Source organism: Penicillium solitum, assembly GCF_028829755.1.
Source record: "Penicillium solitum strain IBT 25940 chromosome Unknown utg000009l_segment0_segment0, whole genome shotgun sequence".
NCBI classification, from domain to species: Eukaryota; Fungi; Ascomycota; class Eurotiomycetes; order Eurotiales; family Aspergillaceae; genus Penicillium; species Penicillium solitum.
Window position 1 is genome coordinate 2,226,895 of NW_027072128.1, and position 13,125 is coordinate 2,240,019.

The 13,125-nt window shown below is 47.9% G+C and overlaps 6 protein-coding genes across 6 annotated transcripts; 3 read left to right on the forward strand and 3 right to left on the reverse strand.

Annotated features, from left to right (window-relative positions):
• Positions 1 to 420: 420 nt before the first annotated feature.
• On the forward strand, positions 421 to 2,524 carry N7455_011930 (uncharacterized protein; the record flags this gene model as incomplete). Its single annotated transcript, XM_040953945.2, has 9 exons — positions 421 to 720; positions 782 to 883; positions 947 to 1,111; positions 1,173 to 1,260; positions 1,331 to 1,424; positions 1,480 to 1,547; positions 1,606 to 1,834; positions 1,910 to 2,149; positions 2,209 to 2,524. The coding sequence occupies 9 exons, from the start codon at positions 421 to 423 to the stop codon at positions 2,522 to 2,524; spliced, it is 1,602 nt and encodes a 533-aa protein (XP_040815798.1).
• Positions 2,525 to 2,922: 398 nt separating this feature from the next.
• Positions 2,923 to 4,677, forward strand: N7455_011931 (tetratricopeptide repeat protein; the record flags this gene model as incomplete). The annotated part of the gene is made up of 1 exon (XM_040953834.2): positions 2,923 to 4,677. One exon carries the CDS (start codon positions 2,923 to 2,925, stop codon positions 4,675 to 4,677), a length of 1,755 nt encoding a protein of 584 aa, XP_040815796.2.
• Positions 4,678 to 4,842: 165 nt separating this feature from the next.
• N7455_011932 (Zn(II)2Cys6 transcription factor domain-containing protein) lies at positions 4,843 to 6,004 on the reverse strand (the record flags this gene model as incomplete). The annotated part of the gene is made up of 2 exons (XM_040953756.2): positions 4,843 to 5,912; positions 5,965 to 6,004. 2 exons carry the CDS (start codon positions 6,002 to 6,004, stop codon positions 4,843 to 4,845), a joined length of 1,110 nt encoding a protein of 369 aa, XP_040815615.2.
• A 407-nt stretch (positions 6,005 to 6,411) lies between these two features.
• On the forward strand, positions 6,412 to 8,007 carry N7455_011933 (uncharacterized protein; the record flags this gene model as incomplete). Its single annotated transcript, XM_040953983.2, has 1 exon — positions 6,412 to 8,007. One exon carries the CDS (start codon positions 6,412 to 6,414, stop codon positions 8,005 to 8,007), a length of 1,596 nt encoding a protein of 531 aa, XP_040815681.2.
• A 995-nt stretch (positions 8,008 to 9,002) lies between these two features.
• Positions 9,003 to 9,633, reverse strand: N7455_011934 (uncharacterized protein; the record flags this gene model as incomplete). The annotated part of the gene is made up of 3 exons (XM_065606781.1): positions 9,003 to 9,156; positions 9,202 to 9,279; positions 9,338 to 9,633. 3 exons carry the CDS (start codon positions 9,631 to 9,633, stop codon positions 9,003 to 9,005), a joined length of 528 nt encoding a protein of 175 aa, XP_065459947.1.
• Positions 9,634 to 11,263: 1,630 nt separating this feature from the next.
• N7455_011935 (hydroxymethylglutaryl-CoA lyase) lies at positions 11,264 to 12,244 on the reverse strand (the record flags this gene model as incomplete). Its single annotated transcript, XM_040953901.2, has 2 exons — positions 11,264 to 11,756; positions 11,808 to 12,244. The coding sequence occupies 2 exons, from the start codon at positions 12,242 to 12,244 to the stop codon at positions 11,264 to 11,266; spliced, it is 930 nt and encodes a 309-aa protein (XP_040815704.2).
• Between the last annotated feature and the right edge of the window lie 881 nt (positions 12,245 to 13,125).

The following is a 13,125-nucleotide window of genomic DNA, read 5'->3' on the forward strand; positions in this document are numbered from 1 at the left end:
TTGGAAGATCCTGCAAAATGACTAATGCTTTATTCAGTAAAAGTGCTTAATTAGAATATATTAACTACTGGACCTGACTGAATTCCCGCCGGGAGAGAATAATTGGAGAAAAATAACGGATTGTTCCCGAAATATTCGAATAGACTGTCGCCCTCTATATTAAACCCAATTGAGTAGATTTTATACCTACAAACTCAATAATAGTATGGCCTAGGCCATGTCAATTGCAATACTTGTGGACTATGATACAATATTTGTTGTGCTAGGTTTGGAGCTTGGTCTAAGCTTCGATAATGTTTTTCGGAGGGTTTCCGAACTGATAAAGGAGAGACGTTGAGATCTAGTAATGGCTGCTCGCGTTTAACCGTACTATCAACAGTGATCTTTTAACACTGTACTGCCGAAAGCAACATTGCGACAATGGCAGACGAAGAACATGGGCGCACTTCATCCAAAGACTTGGGTAAAACCACAGCCACTGATATTACTTCCACCAGTGAAAGCAATGCCGTTCATGATCTCCATTTTGCCAGACGTGGTGAAGCTCTCGCTGAAGCCTCATCCAGCCAGGAAAGCATCGATGGCTACGACCCAGAGCTTATGAGTGGTCGGACATTGCTCACGGCGGCAGAAGAGAAAAAGTTACTACGCAAGATTGACTGGCGGTTGATGACACTTTGTTCACTCATATTTATGTTCAAGAACCTGGACAGCAACAATGTGCGTACTAACACCCCTTCCAGGATACCCGTATGTGACAGAAGAACTTATAGCCTCACAGGCATCCAATGCCCGGATCATGAACAAGGGAACGGATCAGAATATCATGACGCAGCTTGGAATTACATCCAACGAGTACAATCTTGTGAATGTCCTTTACTATGTAAGATTTTGATGAAGTCCTGACTTAGTGGCCGAGGCATATCGCTAATCACGAACGTCCTAGGTCCCATACATTGTGTTAGAAGCACCCTCAAATTTACTGCTCAAGAGATGCTCTCCTTCAAAATGGCAGTCAAGGATTATGCTGAGTTGGGGGATCGCTCTCATGTGCAATGCTGCGGTGAAGAATAAGGGCGGCTTATATGCGACACGGTTCTTGCTAGGTGTAGTAAGCTACGGCTCCGATAAGTCTCATTATTTCAGAATAAAACACACTAACCCCGCAACAGGCCGAGGCTGGACAGTTTCCCGGTGTTATTCTCCAGATGACTTACTGGTATCGCCCGGACGAGATGTCCTTGCGACTACTCTACTTTTGTAAGCTGCACAAGATCTGCTCCCAAATCAACTCGCGCTGCATGAAACTTTGCTTACAATTAATATAAAGACATTTGCGGAAATATTTCTGGTATTTTCGGTGGTCTTCTTGCCTATGCGTTCGACACCGTATCTGGCGCAGGGGGTCTTTCTGGATGGCAATGGTAAGTAAATTTTATATCCACTCCTCTTCTTCAATACGTGCTAAAGTTATTCTAGGTTGTTCCTTTCAGAAGGCATTGCGACCGTTCTTTTCTCGGTTGTGATTTGGTTGTTGCTCCCAGACTGTAAGGGTCCTTTTTCGCTCTCACAACACACAGGCTAACATGAGAAAATGCGATATAGTTCCCGAGACAGCCAAATGGTTGACTGAACGGGAGAAGAAGTTTATTCAGGCTCGACTACCATCTAATGCTCCTCGTGCAAGCGAGCAACACTTTCAGCTACGTGAAGTTATCGACTCACTGAAAGATCGCAGGCTATGGCTGTTTACGGCCATTTGGGCTACCTTTACTGTTGGAACCAACGGTGTCACTTTCTACCAATCAACAGTCATCGCCAACCTCGGTTACACGTAAGTTGTATATCCTTCCGCATTCAGTCGGAAAGACAAGGATGACTTCAACGGGCATTGCTGACAGTCTATCAGGAGCATCGCTCAAGCCCAACTCCTCAATATCCCTATCACGGTCTGCGGTCTCCTGTTTATTGCGGTCACAGGAATTACAGCAGATCGCAGCCGGATTCCCCGGCCATTGTACCCGCTCACCTTCCTTCTCATCATCTTAGTCTGCTACGGCGTCTTTGTTGCCCACCCAAGTAACGGTGCAATTTACGCGGTAACGCTGATCGGAAATGCCTTGACTTCAGGATGGTATCCTGTCATGTGGTTAGTTTTCTATATCCTACCCCGATCGATATGTTCATGTATAGCTCATAACGTGATAGGCCGTGGCGCGTACAAACAACCTCCCGGGCTACGGGATCTGCCTTCTCTATCGGATTCGTCAACAGCTACGGCCAGATCGGTGGTGCCATTGGCCCGCAGTTGTTCCAAAGCAAATATGCACCAGACTACACAGTGCCCTTCTCTGTGGCCATGGGTCTTGTGGGTGCCTGCGCGATTTTGACCGTGATAACATGGTGGGTAACTCAGGAAACGGAGCGTGACACAAGACGGTTGAAGCTAGCTAAACTTGCGGCTGAAAAAAGAGGCGAGACTATCTTGGAGGATGTTGTGGATAATGACTTGAAGAATCGTTAGAGGGGAAATCTACAGAGAAGTCTAGATATGTTGCGGCCACCCTGTATACAAGTTCTAGCCCATAGACCAAAGTCCAAACCCGGACCTTTCATGACAAAACCCAACTGAATAAATCCATAACACAAAGTTCTTCATTAAAATCGATATTATATGAAAATGATGTTATTTACCCCAACGTTCAATTACTCCGCACCCTGCGCTTCTAAAAAAAAAGGTCCGAGAGGCAAATCAAAATCGAGCGATCTAACCGCCGCTAATAAAAACCCTCCGACTCCATACATACCCCTCATAATTTGTGGGAACTTCTTCATGTGCTATTTTAGATTCGACATTATTTCTTATTCGCAGAACGATTTCTGACACAGCACAGTTATTCCTCGGCCCATCTAGCTTGCACAATGAACATTGCTGACGCCCAGCCACCTGCAAGGGCTTCCAGCGACCCCTACTTTGATTTGGGCACATTTGGTCGCGAGGTCAGCACGAGTTCCCAGGAAGCCCAGATATGGATCAACAGGGCACTTGTCTGGACATATTGCTTTAATCACGATGAAGCAATCACCTGCTACAAGCAAGCAATTGCGCACGACCAGAATTGCGCCATGGCCTATTGGGGAATATCATTCTGCTCAGGCTCCAATTACAACAAGACATGGGCACTGTTCGATCAAAGAGATCGACTAAATGCGATCAAGCAGTGTTATATATTTTCCCAAGAAGCGCTGAGGCGGGCAAACAATGCATCAGAGTGGGAGCAAGCGCTCATCAAGGCTCTTGCAGAACGTTACCCCAACGATGATCCAAGTAGGGATCTTGCCGGATGTAGCCGAGCGTACGCCGATGCCATGAGAGAGGTCTATATAAATTTCGGTCGCGAAGATTTCGACATTATCACACTCTTCGCCGATGCATTGATGAATTGTGCTCCGCGAAAGTTATACGATGCCTCCACGGGGCTCCCGATAGCATCATCCCCGGTTTTCGAAGTGAAAGATCTGCTTGATCGCGCTCTGAAGATGCTGAATGTCGAACTCCATCCTGGTCCCGCGCACATGTATATCCACTTGATGGAAATGTCGGCGACTCCTGAGGCTGCTCTGCCGGCAGCAGAGATGATCCGGGAAATCTTCCCCGATACAGGCCACACCTTCCACATGCCTGCTCATATCGATGTTCTTGTGGGCGATTATCGTCGCGCTGTGGAATACAATCTGAAAGCGACTCTCGCAGATGATAGATACTTTGAACAGAATGGCGGCTTGACATTCTATAGCTACTACCGTCTGCATGACTATCACTCTCTCATCTACGCTGCGATGCTTGGTGGGAAATCTAAGGCGGCGTTGTCCGCCACAGATCGAATGGAGGCGACTATCACGGAAGAAATCCTCCGGGTCGAAACACCTGCACTTGCAAATTGGATGGAATTTTTCAAGGCTGTCAGAGTCCATGTGCTCATTCGCTTTGGCATGTGGGAAGAACTCAAGAAGCTCGACCCACTCGAAGATAAGGATCTATATTGTGTAACGAATGTTATGAGACACTATGGAAAGGCCATCGCGTATGCGGCCACGTCTCAGCTTGAGGAAGCCGACAAAGAACGGGAACTGTTCAAGATTGCTTCCACACTTGTCCCTCCCACACGTCTCGACTTCCCCAACAAAATCACCGACATTCTCAAAGTTGCATCCGCCATGTTGGATGGCGAAATTGAGTATCGAAGAGGCGATTATGACGAAGCATTTTCCAGATTACGGGAAGCGATTACTCTGGAAGACGAGCTGCCTTTCGCAGAGCCGTGGGGGTGGATGCTTCCAGCTCGGCATCCATATGCAGCCCTCTCATTGGAACAGGGCAGAGTTGAACAGGCTGCACAGGCTTATGCTGAAGATTTGGGACTCTGCCCGACACCTAAACGTGCCCATCAACACCCGAATAACGTTTGGGCTTTGCATGGCTATCACGAGTGCCTTCAACTCTTGGGTCGTCATGCGGAGGCAAATATTATCAACAAACAACTTTCGCTTGCTCTTGTGGAGGCAGATGTTGAAATCACATCTTCATGCTTTTGCCGGCTTGGGAAATTGCCTTCGTCTTGTGGAAAGCCTAAAGTGAATGGTTGCCACGGCGTGGGGTCAACATGTAAGGGTTAGATAACACTGATTAAATTAATACTGTTTTGTTGGCTTCTCGTTCAAGATGATATGTAGAAAGACATAAGAGATAGCTAGGGCCACCGAAAGAAACAATGAATGTAATGTCGGCCCTTTATAATCTTCAGGGCCACACTTAAAAGAATATGTTATAAACAACGGGTATCACACAACGGCATCTGCAACTTGCTTGATCATCCCGCGAACCTCATCAACGATACGGAAACACGGAACCAACTTCCGCGCTACTGGATCATGCGGGCAAAGATCGAGCGGGTCGTGATTAACAGCATCCTCCTTGCTCCGACAACGACCTTCAGAATTAGGACAAGTTTCATGGCCCACCATATGCCGATTGCGTTGTCGCTGGGCAAACTGTTTGCCCAACACCAAAAGCCGTTCGGCATCTGTCTGGAGGCCATGCACGACGAGATCTCTGAGTTTCTCGCCGCCGATTTGTAAATTCAGTTCTGACGGGACTCCAAGCCCGGAGTCAAGATAGACGGTTCTAGTCTCATTCCTGGCATCTAGCTCAGTGCAGTGTTTATCCAGCCAGCGGATGTACTTTTGGTAGCCCGTTGTTACTTCGAACATGAGCTGGCCGATGAGAAGGACGTTTTGAACCGTTACTCGGGGCGGCTTGGACACATCATAGCACATAGGGCAGATCAGTAGCCGCTCTGTGAGGGACACGCCTGTTCGAAGCATCGGAATGATATCGTGTGACATATTCGCGCGGCTCAGGTTCCGAACTAGATCGGAGACTTCTTCGTCGCATTTACAAGACTGTGAGAACGACATGGGAGAGATGTATGGATCTAAGGCTATTGGAGGTCTTTCGGGGTCGTGTAATGTGTTCTGGCGGGATGTCTGCAATAACCCAAGGGGAAAGGAACACATATCGCCGTTCCCGAGCATCTCCCAGTGGGAGGAATCGAATCCGCAGTTCCCGGATAGCTCGTATGGTAATGAGTCGAATTCACCGGCCGCCATTAGCATATTGCCGGCTTCATGAGGACCAAAAGGCGACTGAGAAACGACAGGCGAGAAGTGAGAGGAGCTTGACGATCCTATTTGCTCCTCTCCGTCCGGCAGATCATGGTCTGGCTCTTCTTGTCGTGCACGTTTTCTCGGCCTTCCGGGTGCTCCTTTGTCTTTGAATTTACAAGTCAATGTTAATCCTCGGCAACGAGAGCAACCGCTCTTTTCGCCTGAGCATCTGAGCTTCCGTGCCCCTATTTTATCATTAGCTATACATTCAAGGGACTGAAGGACGGCTCGGCTTACGGCATGCTTCGCAGGAATTTCGTTGTCGAGTGGGGTTCATACTCTGTTGAATGTGTCAGTTTGATCTAACAAGCAAGACAAGGCCCGAGGTCGGGGAGTTGATGTCCACCAGGTGGAATCGCACGATTGGTCATCCTGCGCTGAGATGGCGTCAACCGAGCCTCGAGCGGGGTACAGCAGCCTCTTGAGCAACAGATTCCATTCATGATTCAAAATCAAAAATTATGATGAAATGTATCAGTAGAGAATAATAAAAGCGCCAGGATTGCGTGTGCTTCTGAATATCAATGTTTGGGGCTGTCGTGGGTTGCGGGTTCATTCAAAAACCTCCGAGAAAAAAACACCCGAGATATCGTGGAAGATCGCTCCGTCGTTATTTCGATCGGTTCTTTCCTTCTCAATTTCAAATGATCAGAGAATTATTTATCCTGGGATCTGAGCAGCGAAATGGCAAAATCTATAACCGCACGCGACTTGCGCCAGCATTGGGTAAATCAACGTGAAATTGCCCTCCTCGACGTCCGCGAAGAAGGCCCCTATTCCGAGTCACATCCTATATTCGCACTAAGTGTGCCAGTCTCAGAGATCGAGAAGAAGTTGCCTCCGTTAGTTCCTCGATTGTCGGCCCCGATTGTTGTCTACGACGATGGCGAAGGTTATGCAGATCGGGCTACCGCACGGATATTAGCTCTTGGGTATCGGGATGTTTCCATCTTGAAAGGCGGGCTTTCTGGTTACGCCCTCGTTGGTGAGGTTTATCGCGATGTCAATGTGCCATCGAAGGCGTTTGGCGAGCTTGTCGAATCCATCAACCACACCCCATCCTTATCCGCGCGGGATGTCAAGGATGTCCTGGAGAGTGAAGCTGATGTGGTTGTCTTGGATGCCAGACGTTTTGTGGAATACAATACTATGAGCATCCCTCGTGGCCGAAGCTGTCCGGGTGGAGAACTTCTGTATCGCTTTTTTGAGGCTGTACCCTCTCCGGAAACCACAGTCGTTGTTAACTGCGCAGGTCGAACGCGGAGTATTGTTGGAACCCAATCTTTGATCAACTCTCGGATCCCGAATAAAGTGGTCGCCCTCCGAAATGGGACGATCGGATGGACGCTAGAAGGCTTGGAGCTGGAGACCAAAAAGACGGAACGTATTCCAAGTCCTTCAGCGGACGCATCACAAAAGGCGCGGCAGTACGCAGAATCATGGGCGAATCACGTCGGCGTCTCTTTTATTGATGGTGACCAGCTCACTCGATTTACCGCGGAGTTGGAAGATCGGACTCTTTACCTGCTGGACGTGAGAGACCCGGAGGAGTACGCCCTTGGACACCCAGCCGGCTTCTTTAATGCCCCTGGTGGTCAATTAGTACAAGCGACCGACGAATGGGTCGGTGTTCGAGGAGCTCGAATTGTTCTATACGACACAGACGGTGTGCGAGCGCGTATGACAGCCAGCTGGCTCGTACAGCTCGGATGGGAGGTGTATGTTTTTGAAGAACAATCCAAAGTGCCTGATGAACTTCCGTCGCCCAAAGCCCCTTCATGGAATTCTTCAAATGAGGGCGCTATCACAATCAATGACCTTCAAAATCTCACAGGCGCGACTCTCGTTGATCTCGCCCGCAGTCCATCCTACCGCAAGGGCCACATTCCGGGCGCATGGTTTGCTTCTGGACCCGAACTTACCCGAGATTTGAGAGCTATCAACGGTGACGGCCCTATCGTGCTGACCTCGGACGATGGTGACGTTGCCGCCATGAATATTGACGATGCACGCAAGTCAGTCTCCCGAGACGTTTTGTATTTGGTGGGAGGGACAAGTGCCTGGGTAGCTGCCGGCCATCCCCTCGAGACAGAATCGCGGTGGCTTTCGCAGCCGATCGACGTGTATAAAAGGCCGTATGAAGGAACAAGTAACGCTCGCAAGGATATGCAAGGGTATCTCGACTGGGAGTATGGGCTTGTCGCACAACTGGCAAACGATGGGGTCGCATGTTTCCATGTTGTGCGGGACACACGTGGAGAGGTTGGGAAGTTCTCTTGATCAGACATAGTCGGTGAATGGGATATATCTGCTCCCATTGGAGCTCCATCTGCAGTTGCTTCGCACTTCCCTCTAGCCTCTTGACCTGATCGCTTGATCTATTGTTGATATCTGTGTCCATTGAATGATTCTCAGGACCCAAGTGCCCACATGAGCCCTAAAGATAGCTCCCAGAACTGTCCCGCTCGTCCCTCAAGTCGACCTTGTATACCGCGCTCGTCAGACACTAAAACTTGCTCTTCATGGACTGAGCCGGTGAGAGAATTGCCCGTCAAGCTGGAAGCTACAGCCCGCGGGTCCCAGGCTTAGCCGTTATATGTATTCGTAACATCTACCTCAAAGTTGGCCTATAGTTGCAGGGCTCCAACGAAGTGTATCTGGTGCAACGCGTGCCTGGTCGTACGGCGAGAGGAAATATCGAGATCAGGAAGGGGTTCGAGTAGGAGGCTAGCCGCACTGTAAGAGGCTGAGGTTGCCATGGTATCTTTTGCCGGTAGGGTGGTTTATTGAATAATATTGAGAATGGTGACACAGAACAAACGTTGAGGCACGCACTAGGTCAGTATTATAAGCTATTGATAGGAAGAGATCCTTACTAACATATACTTATAGGCCAAATTGCGCGATACATGCTTGAGGCACGCCTAAAATATGGATTCTTAACCACGTACGGGCAAACAACCTTCCTGCGAAAGGCAGATGTCGGTCGAGTATGGGGACTGGAGTATTTTCCAGTAATTTACCATCGCGACAGAGGAAGCACATCGGGTAGAACAGTGTCATTTTGTCAGAGTCTTTATCATGTTGGATTGCCAGCCCTCGCAGACTCAGCTTTTAACACAGGCACAGGCATGCGGAACCAGGTTTGGACGCGTAACGCCTAATGGGGACCATCTAGTTCGCCACGTCCGTCAATTATATGATTGTATTGTTTCCTGGCATAGAAAAGCAAAGATCAATGTGAGGCCGAACGGAACATTCTACTTCCTCCTTAGCTACCATTTCCAGCGTGAAGTATCCTTATCCCAGTCTTTCCATCTGACTGGAGCGTCCGGTAAAGCAAGCTCAAAAGTCGCGATCCGTTGGGCAGGCTCAGCCAAACGTCTGGGTTCACCCTCCATGGTCTTGCTGAAGCGACCGATGAAGTAGCTATATTGAATCAGTAAGTAAGCTAAGATAACGTGGTTCGCATACAGTGTTTGAGTGTCTCGGTGCCAAACAAGACTTCTTGCCCTACCCACGCTCGGGTACCACCCATGCTCCTTCAGCTTGCTAAAACATTAATAATAATTAGATTCAGTGATAGAGAGAGAAGGAATATCGAACTTACACAAGAGCGTTAAGAAGGGATACACGGACTTGCTGTCTTTCGTGGCTTTCAAGACCCCAAAATGGACCAGCGCCGTCACCATCGCCAAGGCGTAGCCCCGGAACAATTTCCCAAACAAGCCATATGATGAAGCCACCCGGAACTAGCCCTGAGCGATCCTGAGTACTGATCTTGTATCCGAGGAGCTTTGGTGTGATATTTGAGCCCTTTTCAGTTAGATCGAGCAGGGTGGGAGAGAGTCGATTGGAAGGTGGATCGAAGCCTAAAGTAGAGGGTGAGGCTCTTATCTGGGTCATATGTGGGCCAAGACGGTTGGGATCCGGAGGCGGTCAGTCATATCATTCCATTCCAAATTAAAGAATTATTTTTTAGATAAGATTAACCACTCTCTAATAACTTTCGGGTCTTTATATTTCGTACGTTTATGATTATAGCGTCTTAAAAATTAGGAGGAGAGTAGAGGATACCATTTCATAAAGTTGTATACCTATTTCTCACTAACCGGAATAACCGGGGTAGTTCTACGTTATTCGAGAAGAAGATTCGCTATTTCTCGAATAGTAGAAGGACAGGGGGGAGCTCCACGTAGACCTATAGAAAGAATCCATTTTTTAAGAGATTTCTCCTCAATTTCCGTCAATTTAGATAAATTTGCGCGAGAAATCGCGCGATTTTGGTAACCCCGTAATCGGTCTCAAAGCGTTGAACGTGGTACATTAAAACGGCGCGCCACTTCGCGAATTATAGAGATTTCTTTATTCTTGAAAGCCTAGATAGCTAACAGAATCCTACCCTCTTGCTCTATTGAATTTCTAGAGGATTGGGAGCGAATTGATGGCATAGTGGGTGGCTGAACTAACTATGTGCTAAATCATGGACGCGTTTTGGGTTGGGTGACCGGCTGGCTTATATGGCGGGCTCGCTTACCGGTTACGTTAACTAGAGAGTATATAACCTTGGAACTAATAAGTGAATAGGCAGTTAGAACAAGCGAGTGCTTAGCGATTATATAATTAAATCTAGTTATATAACTAGTTAGTTCGTTAGTCAGTTATAGCTTAGTACTACCCAATAGAAACCATGCGATCCTAACAGAATCTCAAAGGTCCGGCAGAACTTGCATAACACATAGTGGGAGAGAATTATTCTCATTATGTCAAAGCGAGCTGAATCTGTAACTAAGTAAGTTGACCCTATCACCCCAAGGGTGAGAATTGTCACCCCGCTCTCACCTCTCTCACCCCAGTCTCAAGATTTCTCACCCATATCACTTGCATTCGCCCTAGAGTGCCGCTTAAGTGCTGAGGGCAAATTGAGTATTGACTGTGCAGAATATGTGGCTTAAGTACGGCTGAGCGGACGGGAAGCCCTGTTTTCCACACCCTATGGTCGTATATGTTAGGTTGTGTGTGGGACAGAACTATATAATACAATTGACTTGGAATTAATTAATATGTTTAGTACCACATAGGTTGAGAAGGGTGAGTGCGTAATAGAAAGTGTGAGACTCGGGGGGAGCACCGAGTGAGAATCCCACAGTCTAACCCGAAACCCTCAGGCCGCTCAGCAAGGCGATGATGGTGAGTAATTGGATGTGACCGGCTGACTCCGAAACACCGACGACCTCTTGAAATTTGTATACAGCCATGCCAGAGCTTTGGTGATGGGTGATTTCATGGTGTAGAACCCTCGGTGCAACGATTCTCACCTTGGACGCCGTCACCAAAGCTCGGCGTCCTATGACTCCATGAAAGCCTGAGTAACACCATTGAACGATTGCCTGTGGTGAAACACCTAGCCGATGACTGACCCTCCAGCTCAGTCTCCCCCTCAAACCAGTCGATAAGACGCGCTTCGGGTGACATCCGAAGATGACTCTCTACCAGAGTGTATTGAAGTTAAATATGAGTCGAGGCACAAAATGCTTCAGTTGAACTCGCTCGCGACCCCGCCGATTCCAGCTCGACTGCCAGTCGTCTTTGTAAGCTGTTCTGATATCCAAACTCCAGTATCAACGAGCTTCGATAGATCGACACCAGTGTTGATACCCGCATTGTGGAACATATAAACCAGGTCTTCTGTGGCTACATTGCCTTTGGCTCCAGGCGCAAAAGGACAGCCACCAAGACCCGCTATGCTTGAGTCGAAAACTCGCAGCCCGCAGTTGTATGCTTCCCACACGTTTGCTGCGGCTTGACCGTATGTGTCGTGGAAGTGCCCTGCGAGTTTCTCGCGCGGAATGTCATTGTCAAAAAGGAAGCTTATGAGGCTGCGTACATTTGACGAGGAGGCAACGCCTAGCGTGTCGCCTAGGCTGACTTCATGACATCCTGCATCGAGTAGTTCTTTCACGCAGCGGAGCACGGACGCTGGTTGCGTTGGTCCGTCGTATGGGTCGAGGAATAGGCATGAGACATAACTGCGGCTGTCAGGATGATAATTCTGAGAAACTGTAAGTGTACTCACTCACCCTCGAACAGCAATATTTGATTTTAATGCCAAAGAAGCAATATTCCTGGCCCTCTCTATACCCTGCTCAACAGAGCAGTTGATATTGGCCCTACTGAACCCCTCAGTAGCACTGACAAAAACAGCAATCTCTTTAACCCCATATTGAACCGCAATGTCCAACGCTCGAACAGTTGGCACCAAAACAGGAAACCTCAAATCCTTCCCACCCATCCTCCTAACCCACTCATCTCCGAGCACATCCCGAGAATCCGCGAACTGTGGAATAATTCTAGGCGAAACAATAGATGTTAACTCAATAGTACCCAGCCCCGTCTCTTTTAGCCTCCTGATTAATTCCAGTTTTGTCGATGTAGGGATGTAATCCCGAATGTTCTGTAGCCCATCTCGGGGTCCTACTTCCACGATTCGGACGGTTGGAAGATTTTGCACGGTCATCGTGCCACGGCGGTATGGATGGAGATGTCTTTAATCCGAGTGTCTGGCGGAATTGGGTTAATCAAACATTTATCAGGACCTATTTAGACCTCGGCAAATGTCATCATACCCTAGGTATGGATGTAACCTAGTCGCGGTCCGGCCGGACCGACTTGCCCCACAGGACGAGGCTCCCACCGACACACGAGAAATATGGGACTGGGGAACGAGATTGTATATCAAACAACCCATTAACTAGAGGTAACATAGCTCTTTCTGATGCTTTCAACGCTTAGTGTGCAGCTATTAGTAGGTCTAGATTATCCAAATATTCTATCATATCGTAATAAACCACACGGTAAACGATATTATCTATACCTCACATAGTTACAACCTGCCCCTGGACTGGCGGTAACTAACTACTCACTGATCATTATCTAGTTAAGCACTCTGATTTGATTAGTTACTAAGTGCTCACTGAGTGTAACTAGTTAGGGATAAGCGGGCTAAGTAAGTAATATTAATAAAATGCGATACGCTAATCCTATTACGTGTAACCCTTCCTATCAAAAACGGACGGGCGCAGTTAACGTAACCGTTCGTCTTAGCGGTCTCGATCCTATCTAAAAAATCTCACAGTGCGGCTATTCAATTAATCCACTATTTTACTATTTTAGCCTATACTCCTAGGAAAACCCCTCGGAATACTTCACTTACTAGCCCGGCGATACCCTAATCCGGCTTTAGACTACTACTAGAGCGAGGGCGATTAGATGGATTTCCTTGAAGATCTAGAACCCTGTAAGAATATACTACTAGTCAGGGTAGATGCCTGTCAGTCAGGTAAGAGAATGGAAGTCAACAAAACTGTTATGAAAGTCAAAGACTGTTTCTTGAGGAAC